This window comes from Sander vitreus, chromosome 7, assembly GCF_031162955.1.
Source record: "Sander vitreus isolate 19-12246 chromosome 7, sanVit1, whole genome shotgun sequence".
NCBI lineage: Eukaryota > Metazoa > Chordata > Actinopteri > Perciformes > Percidae > Sander > Sander vitreus.
In genome coordinates this window covers 17,565,069-17,591,661 of record NC_135861.1, presented here as the reverse complement: position 1 = coordinate 17,591,661, position 26,593 = coordinate 17,565,069, and the positions used below count along the sequence as shown (strand labels likewise).

At 40.4% G+C, this 26,593-nt stretch overlaps 1 protein-coding gene across 2 annotated transcripts in view; it reads left to right on the top strand.

The window, feature by feature from the left end:
* LOC144520301 (chemokine-like protein TAFA-2) overlaps nucleotides 1–26,593 on the top strand; it is a 91,756-nt gene that overhangs the window by 53,760 nt on the left and 11,403 nt on the right. For both annotated transcript variants that reach the window (XM_078253968.1, XM_078253967.1), the window contains exon 3: nucleotides 25,598–25,747. In XM_078253968.1, the coding sequence (XP_078110094.1) occupies nucleotides 25,598–25,747 (150 nt within the window). The remainder of the gene's footprint in view (nucleotides 1–25,597; nucleotides 25,748–26,593) is intronic.

The following is a 26,593-nucleotide window of genomic DNA, read 5'->3' as shown; positions in this document are numbered from 1 at the left end:
GCAAAGAGAGTCAAGAGAGGACGATAGAGTAGAGAGGAGTGTCTGTGGCAGTGTTGGAAGGCATGAGTAAGAAAGAGTCAGATGGAGGGAGGGTTGATAAAGTACATAATGCCACAGAAGAAGGAGAGAGTGAACGAATGTTACGGCGGACAGGTATAGTGTCTCCTGAGATATGGTTGTGAGCTTGGGAGAGAGTAAGAGATGAAAAAATGGTCTGAGGTATGGAGTGGAGTAACAGTGAGGTTGGATGTAGAGCAGTTTCTGGTGAAACTGAGATCTAGGTGGTTGCCAGCTTTGTGAGTGGGTGGGGAAGGCGAGAGTGAGAGGGCAAAAGATGAGAGAAGGTGTAAAAAGGCAGTTGTCTTCTCTGTCTGAATGATGAAGTCGCCCAGAATTACCAGCGGAGGGCCAGTTTCAGGGATGTTTGAAAGAAGGACATCCAGCTCCTCCAAAAACTCTCCCAGAGGACCTGGTGGGCGGTAGATAACAACAAGGATTAGTTGTACCGGATGCGTTATGGTAACAGCATGAAGTTCAAAAGAGAGTGGAGTGAACTGTGGCAGTGGGTAGAGAGAAAATCTCCACTTGGGGTTAATGAGTAGGCCTGTACCCCCGCCTCTACCAGTGGGTCTGGGTGTGTGGGTGAAAGAGTAGGCGGAAGAGAGAGAGCAGCAGGGGTGGATGTGTTGGTCGGTGTAATCCAGATCTCAGTGAGAGCAAGGAAGTCAAGGGATTGCTGGCTGGCAAAGCCAGAGATGAACTCAGTCTTGCAAGTGGCAGACTGGCAGTTCCACAGGCCACCTGCGCAAGGTGTTGAGTGTGTGTGGAACGGGTGGGATCGGTAAGAAAGGTTGGGTTGCGGAAATGTTGCGAACTTATGCAAGGTTTGTAGTATCTCTGATAGGATACATGGAAATGAATGGAGAAGCAGCACATTTACAGATAAAGACACCGAGCAGTGTAAGTAAGATATATCAAGAAGATATTAAACCCACTTAGCCTCCCACGAGGACTCCTGCGTAGACTCCTTTGTCTTTGTCCTCTGAGTCTTCGTCTGATGAGGCCGCCGCTGAAGCTGCTGCTTCAAGCAAATGCCAATATTAAATACAAGGAGGTGATTGGTAGAGGTAGATGGATGAGGTAGATGGATGAGGTAGATGTTCCGATACCGATGCTCCAATACTGCCTAAAACGCTGGTATCGGTATCGGGAAGTACTGGAGTTTATGCACCAATCCGATACCACGTAATAAAGCCCTAAAGAAAATATACGTTAAAGTAGTTTATTTTTGTTCTTTTTCCGTTATAACTGACTGTCAAACTGGATAATAAAAAAAAGTTCTGTGGCATTCATTGTTTGTGTTTGTTCATGTTTCACAAAGAGTTTAACCTGAGCCAGACCGACAACAAAGATAGAAATCATATCACATCCATACAGGGATAGTAGTACACAGTTGTTAAAACATAATAAAATATATGACACACTGGTATCGGATCGGTACGCTGTATCAGGTAGTTCAGGTATCAGAATCGGAAGCAAAAAATGGTGTCGGACCATCTCTAGTGATTGGTGTTGGCTACAGGTGAGGAGGCCCCACCCTAGCTACTCAACAAAGCACCTGGACAGTCATTAAGCACCACTCCCTAACTCCACACTTCACACTAAGCTAGTCTGATTACCCTAAACAGTTTCAGTCACTTTAAGTAAGACCACAAAATTCTTGCCAAAAAACACAGCAAATCCAGAAAAACACACAGCAGAAGTAGAAGTAGAAGAAGCAGCAGCAGAACCCACAGTAAAAGCAGCAAAGATAAGAGGCAAGCAACAAAAGCAGCAAAACCAAGTAGCAAACAGCAAAAGGCAGCAGAATGAGCAAAATCAGCAGAACAAACACAGTCAATGTAATCTTAAGGCAGCAGATCCATTTACAGTGCGCAGAGAAGCCTAATAAAGTTAAGTACTTATCTTAATATCTAGCTGTCTAGTAGTAAGTCTCCTCAGAAGTCAATTGTACTCATATGAAAGGAGGAATACTGTGGGCCTACATATCTTAGTGTGATTAAGTGATTTTAAGTGTATGTGAGTGAATATTGGCGTGCATGTTCCATTCATTGTCTTGATGCATGGTACGGCCATCATGCAAATGTATCAATTTGGCTGCGGGGAGAGAACCTTTACCCTTACCCATAAGGAACTAAGGACAGAGGGTTTCGTATGCTGTGCAGATTGTAAAGCCCCTTGAGGCGATTTCTTTTATATTGGGCTGTATAAATAAAATGTACTTGACTTGATTGAGATTGAATGTAGTTTCATGTGGTCCAAACATTCCATGGCATGTTTATAAATTACCATTTTGCTCATAGAAAAACTTTGCTCATTATCAGAAAACAATTACATTACATTGTGTCACACTGGTTTCCACTGATGATCTTTGTCCCATTGCCTTACAGCAACCAAGATACCTGTTAATTACGATCTCCCCATTTGTTCATCATTATAGGTGTTATATAGGCCCTGGCTTTCTCTCTCTCTCTCTCTCTCTCTCTCTCTCTCTCTCTCTCTCTCTCTCTCTCTCTCTCTCTCTCTCTCTCTCTCTCTTCTTGTCTCCCTCGCTCCACTTCAATTGGTGTTGACAAATTCTGAGGAACTCAATTTGCCTAACCTCACCTTCGCTGATCAGTGTGTCCTTGGTAACGCACGTCTTGTTTTAATCATGATGTATTCAAGTATTAGGTGCCAGGAGTGTATTTGAAAACTACTCTGGCCTTTTATAGTCTATCACAGGATAATCATCTGTGTTTATTCTTAGTCAGACATGTTGCCATTGCATGTTCAAGGGATGTGGACATGTGAAATACCTGTATATTCAAGTCAAGCAGATTGCCTGTTTGCTAAAATATTGAACAAGATGGTCACAAAGCAGCCAAAATGGCTTTTCTACAAGGTGAAAGTGTGTTTATAGTTGTTATTTTCCACCAAGTGCAGAGTATGAATATCTATGAAAGTAGAAAGGTGATGCCAGGCAGCGAGATGCACTCTACTTGGAGTCAGTATGATTCATGGCTTATGCCTGAATAATCAGGTCGACAGATAAACAAAAGCAGACTGTGAGGGTGTGATTGAGTTACTAAGGACTAGCCATGTGCTGTGAATATATCTATGTATATGTGTATTCTGCATTATCCATTCATGTGTGTAATTCACTATTTTGGGCAGTGTGATTCTAGACAATACATAGGTTCATGAGATCAAAAGGTAGAAGTGTATCGTTGATTTAGATGTCCTATACCTCAAAGTCCAAGAATTTAAGAATGTAATATAATGTAATGGAAGGTGCATTTTTTTTATTGTTTAGGATTCCATTATCAAAGTGAAGAAAAAGGAATATTAGGCTGTTAATTTTTCTTTACAAACTGAAACATTTACTGTATAAACTGAAAAATGTCTCAAGGGTTTGCTTTACTTTGAATCACTGCACTAATATTTAGTTGCATAACCATTGTTTCTGAGAACTGCTTCACAACTGTGTTGCATGGAGTTGACCATCTTCTGGCACTTGTGAACAGGTATTCCAGCCCAGGACGATTGAACTACATTCCACAATTCCTCTGCATTACGGGGTTTTGCCTCAGAAACAGCATTTTTTATGTCACCCCACAAGTTTTCTATGGGATTGAGGTCTGGGGATTGGGCTGGCCACTCCATAACATCAATCTTGCTCATCTGGAACCAAGACTTTGCTCGCTTACTGGTGTGTTTTGGGTCATTGTCTTGTTGAAATACCCATTTCAAAGGCATTTCCTCTTCAGAATAAGGCAACATGACCTCTTCAAGTATTTTGATGTATTGAAACTGATCCATGATCCCTGGTATGCGATAAATAGGCCCAACACCACAGTACGAGAAACATCCCCATAACATGATTTTTGCACCACCATGCTTTACTGTCTTCACAGTGTACTGTGGCTTGAATTCAGTGCATGGGGGTCGTCAGACAAACTGACCCAAAAAGAACAGTTTTGCTCTCATCAGTCCACAGAATGTTGCGCCATTTCTCCTTTGGCCAGTCAATGTGTCCTTTGGCAAATTTCAACCTATTCAGTACATGTCTTTTTTTCAGCAATGGGACTTTGCGGGGGCTTCTAGGTGATAGCTTTGCTTCACATAGCCTTTTTCTGATCGTAACAGTACTCACAGGTAACTTTAAGTCTTCTTTGATTTTCCTGGAGCTGATCATTGGTTGAGTCTTTGCCATTTTGGCTATTCTTCGATCCATTCGAATGGTAGCTGACCTTTTTTCCCCACATCGTTCAGGCTTTGGATGCCATTTCAAGGCATTTGAAATCATTTTGGCTGAGCCTATAATTTTCTGCACTTCTTTATATGTTTTCCCCTCTCCAATCAACTTTTTAATCAAAGTCTGCTGTTCCTCAGAGCAATGTCTGGAATGACCCATTTTGCTGAGTATTTCAGTGTGAAATGCACTATAACCAGCATGCACAACATTTGCTTCCTTCCTTCCTTAAATATGGGCCATCATTGACACATGTTTCTTCACAGAATCAATCACCTCACTAATTGAACACAACACTGCTATTATTTTGAACATGCCCCTTTCAATTACAGATTGAATTACACAGAATGAGCAGCATGCATGTCATGACTGTTGGGTCTGTTGGTTTTCTATGACTATACAACACTTAATAGTAAATTATTTGCCATGTGGAAATATCACTTCTACCAAAAAAATGGTTAGTGATGTTGGACTGCTATTATTTTGAACACAACTGTATATTCACCACTTAGTTTGGCTTGTTAGGATGCTAACATTAGTTTGACAGGTTTTTTTGCAATGCAAAAATTAAATTTTTGAGCTGACAATCTTAGAAAGATCTTGAGGAAGATGCAGAGGAGGGGATTCGCACCATGCTCTCAGACAAAATGTCGAACCCTCAAGAGTTAACAATAAAAGCATTTACAGTATATGGCCACTGTCTGATTAAGTGTTTGCACTAATTGGTGTAAATGGAGAGTTTCCTCTGGCTACACAGTGAGATTATCTCATTGGGGCCCTCTCATTGCATTCATTAGTGCTAATCGTTACCTGTTAGCCCACCAGCCAACCCCGTATAGACCCAGCCTGGTAGATCTGTTTGGTTTATTAACACTTGAGCTTTTATTGACTCTCTGCCTTTGGTTAAGCCGGTACGTGGAACTAGGACAGTTACAACAGTAGTGTGGATTAACATTTTGGCAGAAAACTACAGGGAGACACATTTAAAACAGTAATGACTAATTGGCCTTGATTGCAGTTTTTACAAGTCATAAAGTAATTCACGTTCCGTTAAATCCATGTATCTTTTGGTCTTTGATTTTCAAAGTCTCTTTCCATCCTCATTTCGCTACCACTCCATTCCTCTCTTTTGCCCTCTGTTTCATAGTCTCTCTTTCCTCCTCTTCTCAACTTTTACTTTATTTCACAGCTATTAAACCAGGAAATTTCAATCAGGTAGCACAGTGTGAATTTCTGCAGGGGCAGGAGAGGAAGAGTGAACTTTTATTTAATGCAGCCGCTCTTTCTTTTCTCCTCTCCACCTCCACCTCAACTCTCTTTTCTTCCGCAGCTGAACTCAACCTTGGCGCTTTATAGTTTATGATTCAATTTCCAATTTGTCCTCCAGAGGTATTTGCCTGGTGGGTGGCGCAGCGGTTTTGTTCTTATGTGTTTGTACAATACTAGCCTTTGGTATTCATTGGAACACAGTCTTACGGATACATGCATTTGAATTTAAGAGTCTGCAATTCTTTTGGCATTATTTCACATGAAAGTCAAATTGAGATGGGAATCGCTCTTTCAAGTAAGCTCTTGGCAAGCAAGGAGAGATCCTCTGAAATATGTATAACCAATACATACCATTTCCTTTTATTAGAGTCAAGGATGACCAGAGGAGCTTACTTTGGGACTTGGAGGTTGTTTGAATTTGAATTTTCCTTCTTTAGGCTAAAAGTAATATGCCACAGAGTTTCCCTAGGTCACATTCAGGTAATTCGTAAACGTAAAAGCAAAAGGTCATAGCCTGTCTCTTTCAGAGCAACAGTTCAACTCTCCATCTCCTAGGGATGACTGGTCGGTGCAGGTGGTAAGGCTGGGCTGTTTCCGTCTCTTAGGATGCCAAGGTTGTAGGAGATAGGCTGCCGTTTAGGGTCTAGAAGGATTTAGGATACAACTACCTTCCTTGCTGCAGGGTGTAAATTACAGCGGGTTTTAACCACCACAGAAGAACAATTTGTTTTATATTTTGTACTGTATTGTCTGTGCAGGGCAAGAGGCATAATGCATTACAACACATACGATGCACATTTTTGCTCACATTCACACCTACAGGCACTTTTATATTCCAATTCAGCTAATCTCCATGGATTTGGACTGTGAGAAGAAACCAGACAAATTGACAATTTGTAGACATATATAATTATAATTGAGTGAGTTATTGTTCATTATTTGTATAGTTCAAAATTTGCATTGAAAAACATTACTCCCTGGATGTTATTGCATAATTTGCATAAGCACATCAAAGTCTTTTGCTCTGGCACCTTGGGGGCCATTTGACCCCGTTTCCCTCCCCTTTCATTCCCCATGTACAGTTTCTGAGTCACAATCTCAGGAGATTCTGCAAGTGACCAGATGTTTGGCGAGGAAACCAATGGCTGGATGTTACCTTTTGAACCATTGAAGATATTTGAGACAGGCTTTCAGGAGAGGCAGGAATCCATCCAAAGCTTTTGTTTTCCTGGCCATGTGTATATTTGTACCCAAGAATCATTTGGAATGATTAGTGCCATTAATGTATATTGTGTACATCATAACCCAGCAAAAACATTTTTGTACCTATATTGACCTTCTTTTGTTACATGTTTGTGGCTCCCAAGTGTTGCTTGCCTTCTGTTGGCTAGATCTAAGGAAGAATAGCCTCTTTCCAGTTTTCCCAGTAGAGTTGGCACGCTTGAAGCTATGGGAATAATGAATGGAACATACTTATCCTATATAGGAGCTTCATATATATAGTATGTCGGCAGGAAAAAAATGTAGCCAAGGTCATACTTTCATTTTCCAAAACAATCCATTAGAAGCAAACCTTCAGGAGTGTTTCCATTAGTCTCATGCAGAGATAATGGACCATCACTGTTAGCAAATAGCCACCAATGGAGGAGAAATCCGTGAAATAGAAAAGGTTGGTGTTTGAGCATGTGCTGAAAATTCAATAAAGTTACCAAATGTGGACCAAAAGAGGGCTGAATACACAGTTCAATATAAAATTGGCACCAGTTGTGATTGCTTCACTAAAAATATGATTAGGGAACATTTTTGCTACAGAGTGTGGTCTCAAATGTAGCAGTATTTTAGTGGATTAGCAGTGCCTTTATTGTGGTCGGTTTAATGCTAATGTTGATATAGTAAACTATATGCATATGATTGTGTTCGGTGTGCGTGCACTGTGGAGAGCAGCTTTAGTATTCTTTACAGCAGCTCCAGAGCCATGCACTGATGGATAGGGTGCTCTTTACTTTACTGATGTACTCTGATCAATGCTGATGCAAGGGAAGAGAGTGTCGGAGAGAGAGAGGCAGAGGAAGAGAGAGGTAATGTGCTGCCTCTGCACATCTCTCTCTCTCTCACTGTCTCCCCCTCTCTGCCAGTCTTTTTGCATTAATCCTCTCCTCTCTCTGTGAGTTTCCCACTCTGTTGATCCTGCCAGTATCTGCATATGCTGCACTCTCACCAACATCATTGCCTTAACTGATATGACACAGTGTTTCCTTGCATAGCATATGCTGCACAGGACAACTTTCATCAGATTACTAGATTAAAGATTAAGCACAGAAAGTTGAGTGTGTGAGAAAGTGTGTGGGTTGATGCAAATCTGTTTCCGGCACAGGTCTTTTAAGAGGACACAAACATGTTTGTCTAACTGTCCAACCTGTCCTCTCATGTTGCCTAATGTGGTTAAGAGGCTTTTATTTTTAGTCTTTTGCTGTTGTGAGTTAAATAAAACAGCAGTAATGCAGCTTCACTAATCCTCTCACACAACTAATCCTAGCAGAACACCACTGTAAATACTCTTTGGGCTGCTTTAAAGCACAAATCACTCAATCCCTCACTGAGCATTTTATGCTTATTTTGGTTCAGATTAATAGAAATTCTTCTATTTTTCATCTACGAGAGAGATGTCCCGGAATTAACTGGACTTCTTCTGGGACTTATGATATTTTGTGTGTGGCTTTTGTGTGTGTGTGTGTGTGTGTGTGTGTGTGTGTGTGTGTGTCTGTGTGTTTATTTTTAAAGTTTCTTTGTACTGAAGTGTGCTTTAGCCAGCACATGCAGTACTCACTGTGTGAATAAATACAGGCTCTAAATAAAGTCTCTGTGTGCTTGAGAGATATAGTCACAGAAATTAATTTGAGACAAGCTGTATGATTACTTGAATTAAACTCTACAGTGTTCTCCATCGTTATACTATTATAACTACAAGTTGGGTTGTGTGCCAACTGTGTACAAAAATGTAATACAGATACCGCTTAAAATAATTACAAAATCAAAAGAACCTGCCAGCATTTGTTGTTTTTGCTTTTAAATGTTGCTCAAAAATAACCAAGATCCCACAACATTGACCTTCTTGTATGTGTGAATAAGATGTGGCTAGGAGAGGCGAGGGGTAAGGATAAATATACAGTCGCTTGCACACACACACACACACACACACACACACACACACACACACACACACACACACACACACACACACACACACACACACACACACACACACACACACAAATAAATATGTAAGCAATGTAGCCCACAGCTTTTCTTGGATCCCCTGAAGCTGTTTGCAGTTTGTACCTTACAAAAAAATAATACAAATGCTGTAGTAAATAAAACTGAAGAAACGGTTAAATATGTATCAAATAAATAAGTGCTTTTGTATTTATTTTTTTCTCAAAAAGAAACTGCCACTGAGTTCTATCTCCCCTTTTGAGTCTGAAGTGAATTATACGAGCTGCCTGAAGCAAATACAAGATATGTGCTGCGCTGCAACAGCTCTGGTGTAATTTCCTTCAACAAATGAACATACAAAATGTTTCCATCCTCCGATTAATGGCCGTTCTAAGCCTCTGATGTTGTGATGCTGTGAGAGCCAAAAGGGATAGGCAAAAACAGAAAGTCATTTGGGCAATGCCCTCCCTCTTGTAAAGGCTGTGCACACCCTGCTCAGGTTGATCTGTACAGTTGAGCTATTTTGGAGTTACAAAGTTGTCTCATGTTAAAGTGCCACAAAAGAGTCAGGAAGATAACGGTCAAGCACCATAAATGCCCACACAATGCTGAGGAGACATCTAATCAGGCACAGGTAAGTGAAAAAGGTGTGGGTATAAAATGGGTATATACTGTAGGTCCTATAACGGTCCTGCACACCTTCACAGGTGTTTTTAATTACACTTGACCAATTAGACCTATTATTAAACAAAATCTACATCCTGATAAAGCTGTGAGTTATCCTTCCCAAATCAAGGCAGACACGTTGACTTTTCATAGCAGGAAAAGCAGCTGAGATCAATTTGGAAAGCTGGAGCTGGCTCACTGGCACGGTTGTTTTAATTTTATCACCTGTGCTTTTCCATCTATGGCATGACATGTTTCTATATGTCAAAATGTCTGCTGTGAAAAGGTGCAACAAACAAAATCAACTGGAGAATGAGAAAGATGTCAACCAAGTTTAATTTGTACAGTCCTAAAAAGAGGTCTACTCAGGGAACATACAGTAGGTGATAACACTGTGTGGGTGGATCGTGGGTGTGAGGAGGTTTTGGGAGTTGTGTGTAAAAGTTCAATCAGACTGAGCTCAAAGTGAACAAGGAAGGCCAATTTGCGACCACAAGCAAATCTGTGGCATTGAAAAGATTGTGTGAAGCACAATCTGGGCTGGCTGCACCTTAAGAAGAGGTCTATTTAAGAAAAATAAGAGAAAATACCTGTGTGGGTGTTATGCAAATCACATGCTTTTGGACAGTAATTACAACACTGATGACAACATTCACAACGTGAATGTGGAGACAAATATGCAAACATTTTTACTTCTGTAATTCACAATGACCCTCTAATAAAGTCAATAAAACATCTTGTCAGTGTAACCAGGACAGCTGAATGAAAATAGAATATAAGATTTTTCAATCAAAAGCTGAACATGCAATATGCAGAACACAGATGCCCAACTAAATTGTACAAAATGGCACAAATGCTCAGTAGGGGCTTCTCTCGACTCAATGTTTTCAGTATGATTTTGAATGTTGCAGCAGACACTTAGAGCTCAAGTTTTATCCTGCTGCGTACTAATAGCCCAACTATGGTGGTTCTTCAGTTTCCTTCCCACAGAGCCCTAACAGAGACTAACCATCCCTCCAACACAAACTCTTCTCTTCTCTCACACCATTTACAGTCAGAGCAGACTGTGATTTTTCTTTCCTCTCTTTCCTTTTCTCATCCCTTCTTTTTGCCTTCATCTCTACTCCCTCTCTCTTCTCATCTTTCCACCTCTGGCTCTGCTGCCAGCCAGCCTCAGACACACCAGGGTTTCCCTTTCATTTGGTAGTGAGGGATGGGATGAGAGACTGAGAGAGGCAAGAGAGGAGAGGAGTGGAGAGGCAAGAGAGGAGAGGAGTGGAAGGATGTAATGATCTGTCCTGATGAATGCAGTTAGAGAGAAAGTGCTGACGCAATGGAAGAGAGGCCTTTAGAATAGATGGGCTTAATGCACCAATCACAGAGCTCATCAGATCACCTGTCAAAGGTCCATGGCCAATGAAGGTATTTGAAATATGAACTAAGCAGCTTTATCAAAGAAATTCATTGAGTAATAATAATCCAACATAATTTAGGAGTTGTTTGTTGCTCCTGTCAGGTATTAAGCATATACGTTTAAGCACTTGTCTTAAAAGAGAATGATACTGTGTAATTGCCTGTGTTGCCTGTGTACTGTATCTACAAAGGAAGCTTACATTCGTTTTATTAATGCCAAATGTGCTCAATCTTAACAATACTGGGTAAACATTAGGGGCAGAAAATGGCAGGGACCTCAATATACAATACTACTCTTTATGGATTCTTAAAGAGTAGTGGTAGTAGTAAGGTGCTGATTCAATACAATTTATTTAATACTGTGATTTTAACCATGACCAGGTACAATATATACGGGGGTTGTGCTCTTTTTGGTCATATACTGTACTTATTTAAGTAGAATAAGTCAAACATGAGAAAAAAAAAAAATTAAAAAAAATACACTATTAACTAGGTTGTCAATGAGTAATCAATGATGAATTTATCACTGTCAAAAACACCACTGAAAATATATTCACTGATGGCACGCAAAGTTCAACCTGGTTTAAGGATTAAGACGACGACCATGGATTGCAACCCCGGATTTAAATCGGGCTAGGGAAAAAAAGTTGCAGCAGCTGTAGCTACCGAGACATGGGTTCCATCTTTGAGTGTGTTGTTAACAACTGGTTAGCTTCCAAAAGTGATCTGCCATATTTTTATCTTTCCGGAGTAAGTGCTCTGCTCTTCATGCATCCTCATGAAATTGGTTATGCTGAAAGCTTGGTGACAGCTTGTGGGGTGTGCAGAGGCTACTGTTGGTCATGGCTAGATTTGTTCATGGCAAAATGGATACAAAGAAGAAAGCTCTATTGGTATTGCTTTTCATTTGACAGTGCAGGGTAATATAAAATGGAATGATGCAACATGGCTAATATGGGCTTTTCCAGTTTGCTTTGTTCCCTCAAAGGTCAGAACTATGAAAATTTTCAATTGGTCAACGGTGCAAATTTGCAAGTCAAAGTTCACCACAGTTGAATTGTACACCAAGCAGCAAGCACATTTATTTCACCTCAGCAAGCACATTCATTGATCACTGTGATACAATTGAAATTAGGGCTGCACAATTAATCTAACCGTAATCGTGATGTCACTCTGTGCAATTACATAACCGCGAAAAAATGCGTAATTTAATTGAAAAAAAACATGTGCTGTGTGCGTGACACTCTGTGTGCACTGCAGTCTCCACGTTGTAACAACAGTCACTTCACCGACAGTATTATCAACAGATGAACACACCGTGTCTTAAGAAGCTTGGTGTTCTCTGTTAACTCACTTTACATCGTCTTTGCTGTCTCTTTTTCCTCTCACTTTCCCCCTCACACAGCCGCTACGCTAAAGTCCGACACCGCTCAACGGTGGTCGCTCTCCTCGCTTCACCACTCAGACACTGACGTCACTCACTGGCCTGCTGTCTCGTTCTCACTAATGCCTGATTTATGGTTGGGTGGATAATCAAGTAAACTCATGATACCATTATATAGCAATCGTAATCGCAGTATTGTAAATCGCAATCGCAATGTGACTTTTTTTGAAATGTCACAGTTTTGAATACTGGAGCCCTTACAGTGATTTTAGTGTGCATTAGAGTAAGCTGTAACAAGTAAGAATTGAATCTGTCTGGAGACTGAGGCAGCCCATTCCATTTTCAGCTTCCAGAATTATTTATCTCTAGGCATAACATATATTCAGCGAAATGTGCCTGTATGTTGGTGGATTACCACAAAATTAGACTTTGCAATGGCAGCTTTTACTTTAGTCTTCAACCTTTTAAAATCCTCACCGGTGTATTATCTTCTTTCGTCCTGCGTGCCCACACTAAACAAAGTTTATTTATATCTATTGTTTCACACTTTATGCATCGTTTCACTTATTGATTACAGTTTAAAACACGCTTAGAATGTCCAAAGTAGCTCTAAAAATTGCTAACACTAGAGGTTTACAGATAACAGCAGCATTGTGTGCTCTGAGTCAACTGGTGGTATGTGGTGTAACATATGGGACTGTCCAGTCTTTCACAGAGTAAACAGGGTGGTAGAAAGCTATTTATCTAGATCTGTGAAACGATACCTCTACAAAAGAGTGACATAAACAACGACCATAACTCACACACATGTGCAGTCACACAAACAAACGCTGTTAAAGTGAAATACGTAGATCTTGACATTTACAAGTGTCTGTCCTTATTCCTTTGACAGGCAGAGAATTTAGACAGAATGAAATCATCATCAACATGGCTGCGATGCTATCGATCTCTCCTCTCCGTTTGCTGCCTGACGAGGAGAAAATCGTAGGAGGGGGATGTTTGGACTGAACTCAATCATTGTGTTTATGTGTCTATACTGGTTTGCCAGAATGACACAGAGAAGGAGAAAAGGAGCTGAGAGGCAGAGACACCAGCTTCAGTCAGAGAAATGAAAAGAGGCTGGCATGGCTCTGAGCTCCCCAACAACTATACACATTAGAAACTATAGGAGGAGAAAGAAGATGCAAATGCTCCGTATGCTCGATGGGTTTCTAAATTCAGTGAGAGAGTAAGCGGGGAAGGAGGGAGACAGAACTACAGATGAGTAAGGAGACCTGGACGTGCCCCAAGGGCTTGTGAAATGTCACCTCCAGTCAGCAGTTAACAATTAACACAGGGCTTAAAACACTGGGGCCTCATGCACGCACGCACATGCGCACAAACACATGCGCGCACACACACATGCGTGCACACACGCACACAACGCACGCATGCATGCGTGTGTACACACACACACACACACACACACACACACACACACACACACACACACACACACACAGAGGTTAATGGCTGAGTGGTAATGCTATGTTAATACATCTGAGCATATTAACAATTTATACCCAATTCACTGCCCTAATATCTTTTGCCTGAAGCACAAATTAGTACAAATTGTCTGCTGTGGGGTGGTAGCAATGGTGGCGGTGGGGTTTCTGGTATGTCAGGACACGCCATGTGTCACCAGGCCCGCTCTGTCGCATGAGCTAATAACTTGTATGATGTAGCAGGAGAGTTGGTGGTGGTGTGGGAGAGATAATTCACTTGTCAGTGCTGCATTAAAACTGCATGGAGATCAGTGACGGAGAATCAGAGGCGTGGTTTTGACGGGTAGGAGACAATCTAGCAGAAGCTGGTCTCATTTCAGTGAGGATCCTGTTACAGATGGCGTGGTTCAGCAGGGGCTCATCACATTCCTAATGAAGAAAGTTTCACTTTGTTAAGGTGAATGAGAGGCAGCAGCAATGACAGAGGAATAAATGCAATAAAAAAAAGATGCTATGAGTATTTGAGGCCTGCTTTTGTTTTTTGTGCAGGATCTAAATGGGTTGGGTTCTTTGACAGGGATGATTTCCTCTTTGTGGACTTCTACGGTATTTAGTTTTTTCTTTCAAATCTAAATTCCGATGAGCTTTGTGTTTCTTCCTCTCTCTTTCACTCTCTATTTTTTTTACACCGTGAGCAGGAACCACCACTGTGAGCAAACAGTTACCAATTGTGGTCAGTCACTAGTTCAGGGTCGCTGAGTTTGGAGATGGTGTGCTATAGGACAGTGTGTGTGCATGTGCTGTGTGGAGCAGCCTTGGCCTGCAGTCTGCACTCCACCTTCTGTATTTCTAAGCAGAGGCAGTTTTGTGGCTGATGTTTTAGTTTTGATTGACTTCCTCAATTCTTTCGGTACACAAATGCTTGATATCACATGAATTAGTTACTCCAGCTTTCGTTCAAATATCTATGCAATACTTCTTACTGCTTTGTTTGTGATAGTTTTCTTGCAGATCCTGAAGAAATCATCTTGGTACTGAAATGAGAAACCAAAGTATGCTTCCAGTTTCCTCCTCTTTAAGCATGACCACCTAACCTTGACCAAGTAGCTTTTATTTTAACCATGATCAATATTTATATAGTAAAAATGTATCAAATGACAATGCATTTATAAGGGCATGGAGAAAAAAGATGAATAGAGACAACAACTGTGCGGTCACTTTCCATGTCACACGAAGCAGATTAATGATTTTTTCCCTGCAGTGACAGCGGAAGCCACTAAAAACACTACGGCCATTGTGCCATCACAATTATTGGGCTTTTTAAAGAAACTTCGGACACTCAGCTGCCGTGATATCAGCAATATCTGTTGATCTCTGGCATCTCCGGTTGAGCTTCCGTTGCAGAGTGGGCACAGCTACACCGCGTTCCGGGCTGTGAGGCGGTCGCCGGTGTTTACAGTTTACAGATTGCCTCATGTTTGTTCCATTGGACAAAATATGGAAAATTTGAGATTAGAGAAAGGGGGAAAGATATGGCCTTATATATGTGCCTCATTCCTGAGCGAGTAATTGTATGTTTTGAGCACAGATAACTATATTTTGCAAGCACATTACATTGCAACAGAAATTAACACTCGCAAAAAATAATTTAGTTTGAGTAAACAAAAACCTATTCTGTGTCCAATGTATGTATGTATGTATACGTCTTTCTCTGCGCGCAGGTAGACACTGCTGCGCTCTGGTCATGTCTCTGGGGTAGTTCTGCTGTTGCCAGTGGGTAAGATTGGAAAGATTGTGGAGCAGCTTAATTAATCCAAATAATAACTGAAATTATGATTTATTTAAAACAATATATCAGCTAAAACAGCTCAACAGATGTTTAAACATATAGCAAAGTAATTAATGGTAGAATTAAATAGCTAAAAGTAGACTGACTTAACAGTTCAAATGATTAGCTAAAAGTAATGGATGACTGTTGAAACATTAACCACACTTCAAGTAGTAGGCCTAGCTAGTAGAATTTCTGACCAAACCAACCTAAATGTTTACAGTTCAATTGCATGAAAATGTAAGAATATTCACTTTAATATGACAAATAGTGTGAACACATTGGGAATTGATAGGGTGGGGTATGTGAGTGTATATGACAGGGCTGTGGGGGAACCTCAGACCAGAAAGGTTGGAAAGCACTGATCTACAGTATTTTATATTATTGACCGACCGGTATATTACAGACATGCCTTAATAGTGTTGTTTGAATTACAATAACATATCTCCGTGTGTGACTAACATCATCCTTCACAAGCAATCTAACGTTAGCCCAGCATGGATACAGTCTATGCATTCAACATGTCATCCGAACACACCTAAAATGTCACAATACAGCCACTTGTAAGAAGTTTGTAATACTGGTTACATAGTTATCGTGTTTTATTAACCTTAATTCTGTTTGCCAAGGCTATATTTTATTGGCTTGCAAAGTGGCTATCCATTGCTAACGCTAACGTTAGCTAATTTATATCAAAAAGCAGTAGCTAACTAACGTTACTGCCAAGATATGGTTTCATTTTAAATACATTTAAGGATATACTATGCACAGTACAAACACATGACACCACTTGACGAGTCTTACAACACCTCTCTGGTCTCCAGTGAAACCATATCTTGGCAGTAGTTAGCTAATGTTTCTGCTTTTTGAGATAAATTAGCGTTAGCAACAGATAGTTCCTTCACAAGCTAATATATCAACAGAATTCAGGTTAATAAAACATGGTAATGTAACCAAAGTATTAAAAACTACTTACATGTGGCTATAGTGTGACAGGCCTACTGCTGTTCAGTCTCGCATTGCGAGGCCTAACTTAGCTACAGTGCTGTGAGGCTTGTTCAGATCACATGTTGGCTGCTGTGTGCTAAATTAGCTAGATTGCTTGTGAAGGATGAGTCAAACTAACGTTAGTCACACAAGGAGATATGAGTCAAATAAAAACAACGGCATTATAGTACACACAAATATTAAGACATTTCTGTGATGTAAGTCAATAATACTAAATACTGACCGAAATGTGTTTTAATCCAGTAACGTTAGTCGAACAGGTAGCTACTGTAGTCAGTATTTGCTGTACCAGTATTCTGACCAACAGGTGTTGACTGTAAAACACTGTTCCTCCAAGATTTTTGTTTCCTGCTACTTGCAATCTAATTGGAGACGAACAGCCAATCAGAATTGACCTTTAATTCTCCGATTGGTTGGTTGGTTTTGTGGCACACTCATAATGCTGTGAAAATTTGAGCGAGTGTGTCTAGAGTTGAGCGCGCAAAGTGAAGAGGTAGAGAGTGAGGGAGACATGACCTGCGTGCAGCAGTGTCTACCTGCGCGCAGGACACTGTGTCTACCTGTGCGCCGCAGCGTCTACCTGCACGCAGAAAAAGACATGAAAATACATTTATTGAATTTCCATTTCAAAATATGCTCTCAGTGAAAAGAACAAGATGGGCCTTGGGGGAAATACTTTTGCTGTGATATTAATACTAATGTCAATGATATAGAGCTTAGAATGCAGTCTTTCAATGAACATTGCTCCATGTTGCTGGACAGCCAGGACTGCTTATGTTGCTAACTTAATTTCTTCTTCAAAAATAAATTCTAAGATTTTGTTTGATACTATTAATAACTCACTTCCGCTTTCTACGTTACCATGTTTCTCAACAGGTGATTGTAACAAGTTCCTTACCTTCTTTGTTGATAAGGTAACACGTCAAATCAGAAAGGAATGAATGAATGAATTGTTAAAGTACCTTTAGCAAACACAAAAGAGAAAAGGGCTTAGATACAACAAGAACAATATGAATAAATATCATTACAAAGAAAATTGGGTGGACTGACTGAATGTGTGAATATATGAATAATGTTCTTATGAATACTGTCTTTATCTGTTAGTATATTTGCCACAGTCAGTTACAAAGTAATTACATGTTTAGCATGTAAGTATTAGCTATATATATATTTCCACTCACCCAACAGGCAAACATTTTTTGACTAGAAGGGCACTCGGCGAGCTCAGACCTCTGCCAAGGCATACCTTATCTCACAATGTTATTACAATGTGAAATTTCAGGAACTAATATTTCTGATTGTTACACCAGATGAATGCAGCACAAATGCCCTTTTTTGCAATGTTAACAAAAGCAAAAAATAATGTGTATCTGCCTCATGTTTCGGATCCGCTACAAAATTGAATGGGTTCTTCCTTGGCCCATGCAACACCCTTGCACCAAGTTTCATGAAAATCAGGCCAGTAGTAGCCAACAAACACACGGATAAACCGACCCGAAAACATAACCTCCCTGGCGGAGGTAAATATACCATCTAAAAATGCCTGAACAACAAATAAAATCTTAAACGAGTGATTTTTCTCAATTCATTTCAAACATATTTAAAAACATTTGTATTTTTCATCTTCAAAAGGACTTTTCCTGTAATCAGCGCATATGTTTAACCAGCGGCTACAAAAAATAAACAAAAACCAGAGGGTGCGTTTATCTCACTAGCTAGTCCAATTATACATCATGCCAGTTGTTTAATCAGACCTGATGAGGGATTGTCTGCTTCGTAGCTGCTCTGCCAGCATACGCTCTTGGCATTGAATGTGCGTCTACAGAGATTTTTTTTTTTAAACAAACAATTTAAACTACACAGCTTGGAAAATGTCAACACACCATTCAATCAGTACAGAATTCATTCATTGTCTATAATCCGATGACACTGTCACATCCACAATAGCTGCTTTTGTTTCCATAGGAGTTCTTTTAGGTACTGGGCTAGCTGCTTTATACGCTCAACATGAATCACACAAATTAAGATAGCAATATCTTAATATGACTCTTTGTGGCTTTACATATGTATTAGATCAAATATATCAATGGTTTGAGATAATTCAAAGAGTCATTTGAGTCATTACTGAGAGCCAAACATAGGCTCAGTACCTGGTCAGACCAGCACAGCTAAATTTGTATGCACATCCTCACAAAATAGGTGGCACTGGAAGCTTGGTGACATAGTGAATACTGGTTGTCCAATGATCTACCATTGGTTATGGCTACTTACGGATATGAAGAGTAAAGCTCTATTGGTGATGATTCTCATTTGGCAGTAGAGGGTCACATACTGTAAAGGTGGATGGTGCAACAGGTGTAACAGTCTGTCTGTCCGTCTGTGTGTGTGTGTGTGTGTGTGTGTGTGTGTGTGTGTGTGTGTGTGTGTGTGTGTGTGTGTGTGTGACAGAGTGTGTGAGAGTGTGTGTGAGAGAGAGAGAGAGAGAGAGAGAGAAAGTGAGAGGCCCCCAGTGGTAGGAATGACATTTGAGAGAAGTACCCCGCTGGGACCAAGAGAGCTTTGTGTGTGTCATTGCACACACACACACACACACACACACCCCTCCTGGTTGTTCAGAGTCCAGGCAATCTGTCCATCTGTTAGTTTATCAGTAGCACGTCATCCTTAGTAAATGGGGTTAACAGCCACTGCTGTGTTAAGAGAGGCAGGGATAACAAGTCCTCATGCCATGGAGAGAGATGAGAGGGGGCTTAGAGAGGGAGAGAGGCATTGACAGTGTAAGAAAGAGACAGGGTGCGAGAGGGAGAACACATTATAGAAAGTGTAAAAATCTTCTGATTTAGAGCCTGTGATTGAGGATAATGGTTCGCTACCCTGCTGAGTTTGCTGTGCAGAGCTAAGAGCAGGAGAAAGAGAAGGAAAAATTGGTTGCTGGAGTGGCTAAGAGAGATTGAGAAAAGGAGGGGTCATTTATGAAATAGCAGTATAAGACGAGGTGAGATAGATAAAGAAGATGAGGATAAGGAGAAGGGAGGAGAGCAGAAATAGATAGATGAAGTGTGAAAGAGATTACAAAGAAAAATAGGCGCCATTTATGAAATAGAAAAGACAGCTGCAGTCTCACCTAGATGCTTTTTTTAGTGTAGTTTAGCATCATTAGTCTTCACACACACACACACACACACACACACACACACACACACACACACACACACACACACACACACACACACACAGACTATGAGGCAGTACATGGCGAAAATTTATATCTCTGGAGACTAAAACCAAGTGTTTACATCTGCTATTTATTTTAGCGGTGCATACACTGAAAAAATAAGTTATTTGTGAGTGTGTGTGTTGTATGTGTATGTTTGTGTGTATGTCGTGGTAAGTAATGCCTAATTTAGCTGAGTATTTATCAGAGTTTATTGGAATCTCTGACCCCTTGCCTGACTCACTATCTGGCAGATTGGTAATTATTAACATCTTAGCACAACACAGACTCAAACTGTTGAGACTGAAATCTCCGGCTGTATTACGGTACAAAGCTAGAGAGCATACCAAACATTGTACGTGCAAATGCCATTGCAGTGCTGGTTACTTGTGAGTATTGATCAACTGTTTATCATTATACAGTATATTTTACCCCAAATCCCTTTATGTAAAAAAGTGAATGAAAAAGTGAATGAACCATATATGCTTTCCAATAGAAATCATATGATGGCTGATTTTGGGGGCAATCCAGCCAACACCTGCCATCATTTAAAGCCTGCAGGTCCACCAAGCTAATCAACAATAGCAACAGTAGTTTACTCCAACACAGGGCTGGACTGGACAAAAAAATTGGCCCTGGCATTTTTGGCCCAGGTGGCCCACACCCACCGTGATTCATCAGACACATTCCCTGCAGGCAAATATGTGTGCATTCTATGATATGAGTTGCCTAGTGTTCTGTGTTGATGTGATCGTTTTGGATCCTTCAAGAGGGGTCTCAAGACTTATCTGTTGATCTAACACTTAAATAATTCATTCATTCTTAGAGTTATGATTTGTATATTTATGGTATTTTTTATTATTTTTTATTATTGATATTGTATTGCTGTTATTGTTATTATTACTATTTTGCTTAATATTGGCTTAGCAACTTTAAAAACTGTTTACTGTTAATTTTAACTATTGTAAGATTAATATTTTGTCGCTTTGGACAAAAGTGTCTGCTAAATACAATAACCATAACCATAACCCTTCCCAAAAGCTACAATAAAGCTGAGAGTAGTAGCTATATGCCCTGGAAAAGAGCTAACTAAGCAATTCAAGGAACACCGATGCTTGTATCAACACTGATTTTATAGATCACACAGACTTTTCAGCTACCCAACAGGCCAACCGCTAGCATTTTCATTGTAAGCTTAAGCAGTTAGGTTACCTGACAGCCACTAACTTTAATGTTACAGACAAAGTGCTTGTTGTCGTTACGTGAGGCACACATAACGTGCGCACACACACACACACACACACACACACACACACACACACACACACACACACACACACACACACACACACAGTCTCCTCCATTCCTGAGAGTCCCTGTTAATTTGCCTACTCCTTACTACATCGTCAACTACTCTCTCTTCCATCTTTTCCTCACTCGCTCCCATGGCTCTGTCATGGTCACTCTCTTCCTCCTTGGCTTCTTCCCTGTCATTATGGTGTTTCTGCTTCTCTGTATAACCAGCCACCTCTCCTTCTCCTCGGCTTCAGGTAATGCTGATGTTGAAGCAGCTACAGCCCCAAACATGTCAGAAATGTTGGCACATTTTGAGGAATCCGCCTGTACATTCTTAATCCTTTTCTCCCATAATTTCTCTGCACCTCCCATGCGCTTTGGTGGTCGTTTATCCATTTTAACGTGGATGCTAAACTTCCAGCATAACTATTACAGCTCGTGTCTCAGGGCCGGGAGGCGTGGCCATAGTGGGATTCGTAAATTTGCGGCCTGGAGTGGGAAGGGGGGTTCCTGGATTCGATTGGGTCAGGCCAGTGCCAATAAATAAAATTAACCAATGGGCCGTTGTGAGTTATTTAGTTCTTTAACCCTAACCCTAACCCTAAAAAAAAAAAAAGGGGGGGGGGGTATTTATATCGGCGATTCGGCCCAAAAGTGCGTCGGCCCACCGGGAAAATGCCCGGTATGCCAGATGGCCAGTCCAGCCCTGCTCCGACATTGCCAACATCAGCAGCAGCTCTCTGTACTGCAAGAAGCTCAGACATGTATCACATCCTGACCATAGCATGTTGCTGGTAAAAACATGTCCTTCCTGTTTTTTCACTTTCTCTGTAAGTGAGAATGATGGAGGAGGCAAATGATTGTTAACAAAAGAATCAAAAGAAAACATCATGGTCCATGTTTTCTGCCTTTGTCCTGCTTACTTTTTAACTCCAAATTTTAAAACATGTCAAACAAAGAAAAAACAATTACAGACTGGAATTATTAGCTGTCTCCATTATGCCCTCCATTTTGTTATGGCATACAAGAGAGGTCTGAGACAAATATCCCAGCTCCTTAGCTCCTATGCAAAAATCCACCAGAACTGTTTTGATTGTTGCAAAGGGGAACATATTGAGATTAATATTGAGGGAAAGTAAACCTCTGCATGAGCTCACACTATGAGCCTAACAAAAGTGAATACTGCCAGTTTCTATTTTATCATATGTGAAATCAGTACTGTTAATACCGCCTTTTGTGACATATTGAGTACAGCATCCTTTAAAAGAAATTGTTGTTCCCAGAATGTGTTTTACCAGTTTCCACATATTAAAGGTTGATTTGGAGGATACAAACCACAACCAGACCTCAGGCAGGATGATTACCACTGTCTGCATTTTGTAAAAACCATGAATAGCAGCAATCAAAACAATTATGTTAATCAAACAGTTTTGGTCACTCATTGCTCAGTTTCCCATGTCAGTTTTCTTGTTAGAGCAACTACATAGTCTATGATTTTAAAAACCATTAAAACTGCCAGCTGGCTCCAGCTCATATTCATTTCACCATGTGGTCCATATTGAAGAAATGTACTGTCATCTATTAACATTCATTTGTCTAATCAAGCCTCAATGAACTTTTACATTCCTCCAGTAAAATCCTCACACCCCTCTCCTCATTACTCCTCTATGCTCAGCTTAGTGCACTGCCGCTTTTACTAATGCTGAGTCAATACATACTGCAGGTGCTGATCCTCAAAATGGACCAGGGGGGGTACGTGCCAGTGGGGTTTCGGTTAAGGTGTTTACTCTGTGTGGGTGTTGATTTTCCTGAGCTCAGTGTTAGCCAACAAGGTTGTCATATATATATATATATATATATATATATAGTTAGTTAGATAGATAGATAGATAGATAGATAGATAGATAGATAGATAGATAGATAGATAGATAGATAGATAGATAGATAGATAGGCAGGCAGACAGAGAGGCAAAACGAGAGGTATTAGTATCGAACAAAACTAAAACTCTAAAGCCCACCAGCAATCGGTAGAGGCTGCAAGGCTCATATCAGCCCAGGGCATGAAAGTGTTGGATGGAATAAATTACTTACTGTTGATTTGGATATTCTCAGCCTTATGAGAAAAGGTGATAAAAATGTCAAAGTGAAGTCAAGAAATCTCCAAAAAGGTTCTCTCCCCTGGGGAAGCATAAATGTACACAGCTAGCATAACTGCTAGTGTATAAGCAGTTATGGTAGGTCAAAAGTGCAACAGTTAGCAGGTTAGATTATCACATAATATCTTTCTGGATAGAAAGAGATATTCTTTTCACTCTTTTGGTTTAAGAGTGGCACAAAGAAAAAGCCACTGTATCAGCAATGTCAATATAATTCATCCTCTGGGGGAGAGAAACAAATCAAAACATTTCATGGCCAACTGGCTATTAATCTGTCATTAGTAGAAACTTGACAATTTGGCCTGAAGTCGGCTATTGAGTAAAGGTCACGCAACAACCAAAATGGACAAAGATCTTGTGGGGATCATAAAAGTGTGGCCTGATTTGTGGAAAAGAGGTTCAAGCAGGTCACTAAGGTCAGGAAAAACATTACTATGAAGAGATCATGATGTGACCTGAGGCTCTTTTCTTATATACAAATGAAACTATGTCTGATGGTGATGATAAAGCAAAGGTCAGGCAATCACCAAAATCACTTGCAATCATTCTCTGGGGGCCATAAATATTGACACCAAATTTAGTGGCAATCTGTAGTGGATGAGATATATTTCTGTGGATCAAAGTGTTGGATTGATAGAAGAACAGATGGACAGATCAATCATCCAACATCACTAGAGGAAAAAAGGAAAGAACGATGAGAGGCAGACACACTGGGTGAGATATTAGACTGCTTTTCACAGAGATATTAATTGGACTGGCTTTGCAGGATTGCTGCTTTGTCTTTTTCTCATTGACGGAGCAAATTAAGAACTTTTCAAATCTCTGTTAGTTAGCCTGTTTAACATATTCATACTCTGTCTTTCAGTATGGCTTGCTTCACTTTTAAATACTCTTTAGACAGAGCAGAGTTATTGTTTGCTGCTTTAGTTTTCATTGCCACGCAGTGTGCACTCTTTGTTGTACTGTGGGCGGACTCTTTTGTAATGGAAATAGCAGTAACTTCCAACAACTGTGTACAAAGTCGCACACACCAGACTACGTGACTATACAAACATGCACACGTACACTCACAAACACACACGACATGCAAAGTCAAGCATAGCTGAAGACATGAACAGTATACATTGTAGGTACAATCACACACACACACACACACACACACACACACACACACACACACACACACACACACACACACACACACACACACACACACACACACACACACACAGCTTTTGACAAGGCTTATTGTTTGTCCTTGACATTTCCATGTATTTGATGAAAGGCTGGTATGAAAGGACCATGTGTTGACATCACAAATCTTTAAATGTGTGATTTCTTTGTTCCCTCTCTCTTAGCTGACTCAAGGGACTTCTGTGCTCTGGGTGGACCTGTTGTTAATTAACCACACAGCTGTCTGATTGAAGTGTGTGTGTATATACATGTGCACACAAAGTGGTAGAAGAAGTGAAGGGGCTTCATACATCTACCCTTCATTACTATTAAAGCTAATTCTCATTTGGAATTGCTATTCCATACAATCAAATCAGTATGGCTATATTCTTATACAAACATTGGTTGTTTTTCTCACTTTCAATTACAGTTTTTCAATGACCATTTTATTCCCTTAGACTTAACTTAACATACATTTTCTAAACAGATCCGCTTAGTGAAGCAGCAGCTGTGGCTCAGCAGCCATGCAGTAAGAAACTGGGACTTCCAGATTTGCTATATTCGTGAGTCGCTATGTGTGAGTGACAGAGTCTGTAAGCCAAATATGTATTTTTACATGGGTGCATGGTTTTGTTTTGTGCACACATCAGTGTATAAATAAAGAATCTTAATTTGATAATTCTGATTATAAACGGGTCTTTTGTGGCTCATGGCTATCTGACAATAGTCTCATGATCACATTGAATTGCCCTTTCATTTCACTTCATTATTGCCATTTTTAGTTTGGCAAAGGGTTGGTGTTTTGGTCCGAGCCCTTTGGCAGTGACTGGCACATCTCTTCTATCAAGGTTCATTTAAATGTTATTAGTTATGTAGGTTTAATCAGAACAACCTGTATAACTGCGTTGATTTGATCTACGCTTGTCGCCATTTCTGTGGCAATTGTTCTGTTTCTGGATCATGCACCGGTAGATAACATCCTAATTCTTAATCACACCAACAAAGTTCGGATTGTTTCGGTAATTTTTTTCAACAGCGTGAACAACCGATAGCAAGCAAAACACCAGACCTATTTAAAAAGCTGAAAAAAATGTGAGACTTGGGCAGTGACAACAAAATGTCTTTCTCTTTATTAAATTAAACATCAGTGTAAATGAGCCTGGTATACTGAACACAGTGTGTCTCTCTCTGTTTCACAGTGCATGTGAAGGCAGGGACGTGTGAGGTGATCGCTGCCCATCGCTGCTGCAACAAGAACAAGATCGAGGAGAGATCTCAGACTGTCAAATGTTCCTGCTTCCCTGGACAGGTTGCTGGCACGACCCGGGCCATGCCCTCCTGTGTTGATGGTATGTACCACTGTTTGTGTGTGTGTGCACATTTTGTATGTAGCTGCATTCTCCCACTGTCAGAACCACAGTGGTTTTAGTATTTTAAAATGCCTTTTAGGGTTTTTAATGTTTTCATGTTGATTATACGTTTTCTGTGTATGATAATGGAGTATAGCGTTAGTTCAGGCAGAGCACTAAAGGTGTGCTTGCATACTAGGTGTGTAAAGATGAACTGTTATGTATTGTAAAACCAATACAAGAGTCTGAGATTTGGTTGCAATGATACAGAACCACAGATCCGACCCAAATTCTGCATGAAATTCTGGAAAATTTGGGTCAACGTGTGTGCAATATTGTTTAAATATGGGAATGACGGAAATCATTTTCTACTGTCTCTCCTGAAAGACTCTAATAGTGCTCACATGAAAAGTGGAAGAAAAAGTTACGTCAACAATGGAAAAACAGAGCCAGAGAGAGATGTTCAAACCCTGTTCCCTTTTCTCACCTCCACAACAGCTGCCCAATCATGGCGTTAAGTGTGGGTATAAATGTCGGATTGTCAGTTTCGTACAGTTACAGAAATTATCGGGCACAGCCCCCACTAAGCAGACATCAGAAAAGCGTGGGGGAGGGGGTTTACGATCCAACAATCCAACAAGCAGTTCTGATGCAGCTGCCGAGCACGACCATTATGATCCAATTCTTTTCACTATTAATCTCCCGATCCACAACAGGAATATTTGCTTTGATATGCTCCCACCAACACCCCAACCTCCTTATGTGCTAAATGTTGTGGTTCTCCTGATTTAACTAAGATCTAATGTATACGTATGTGTTGGTGAGGAAACAAGGGATTAGTTCTCC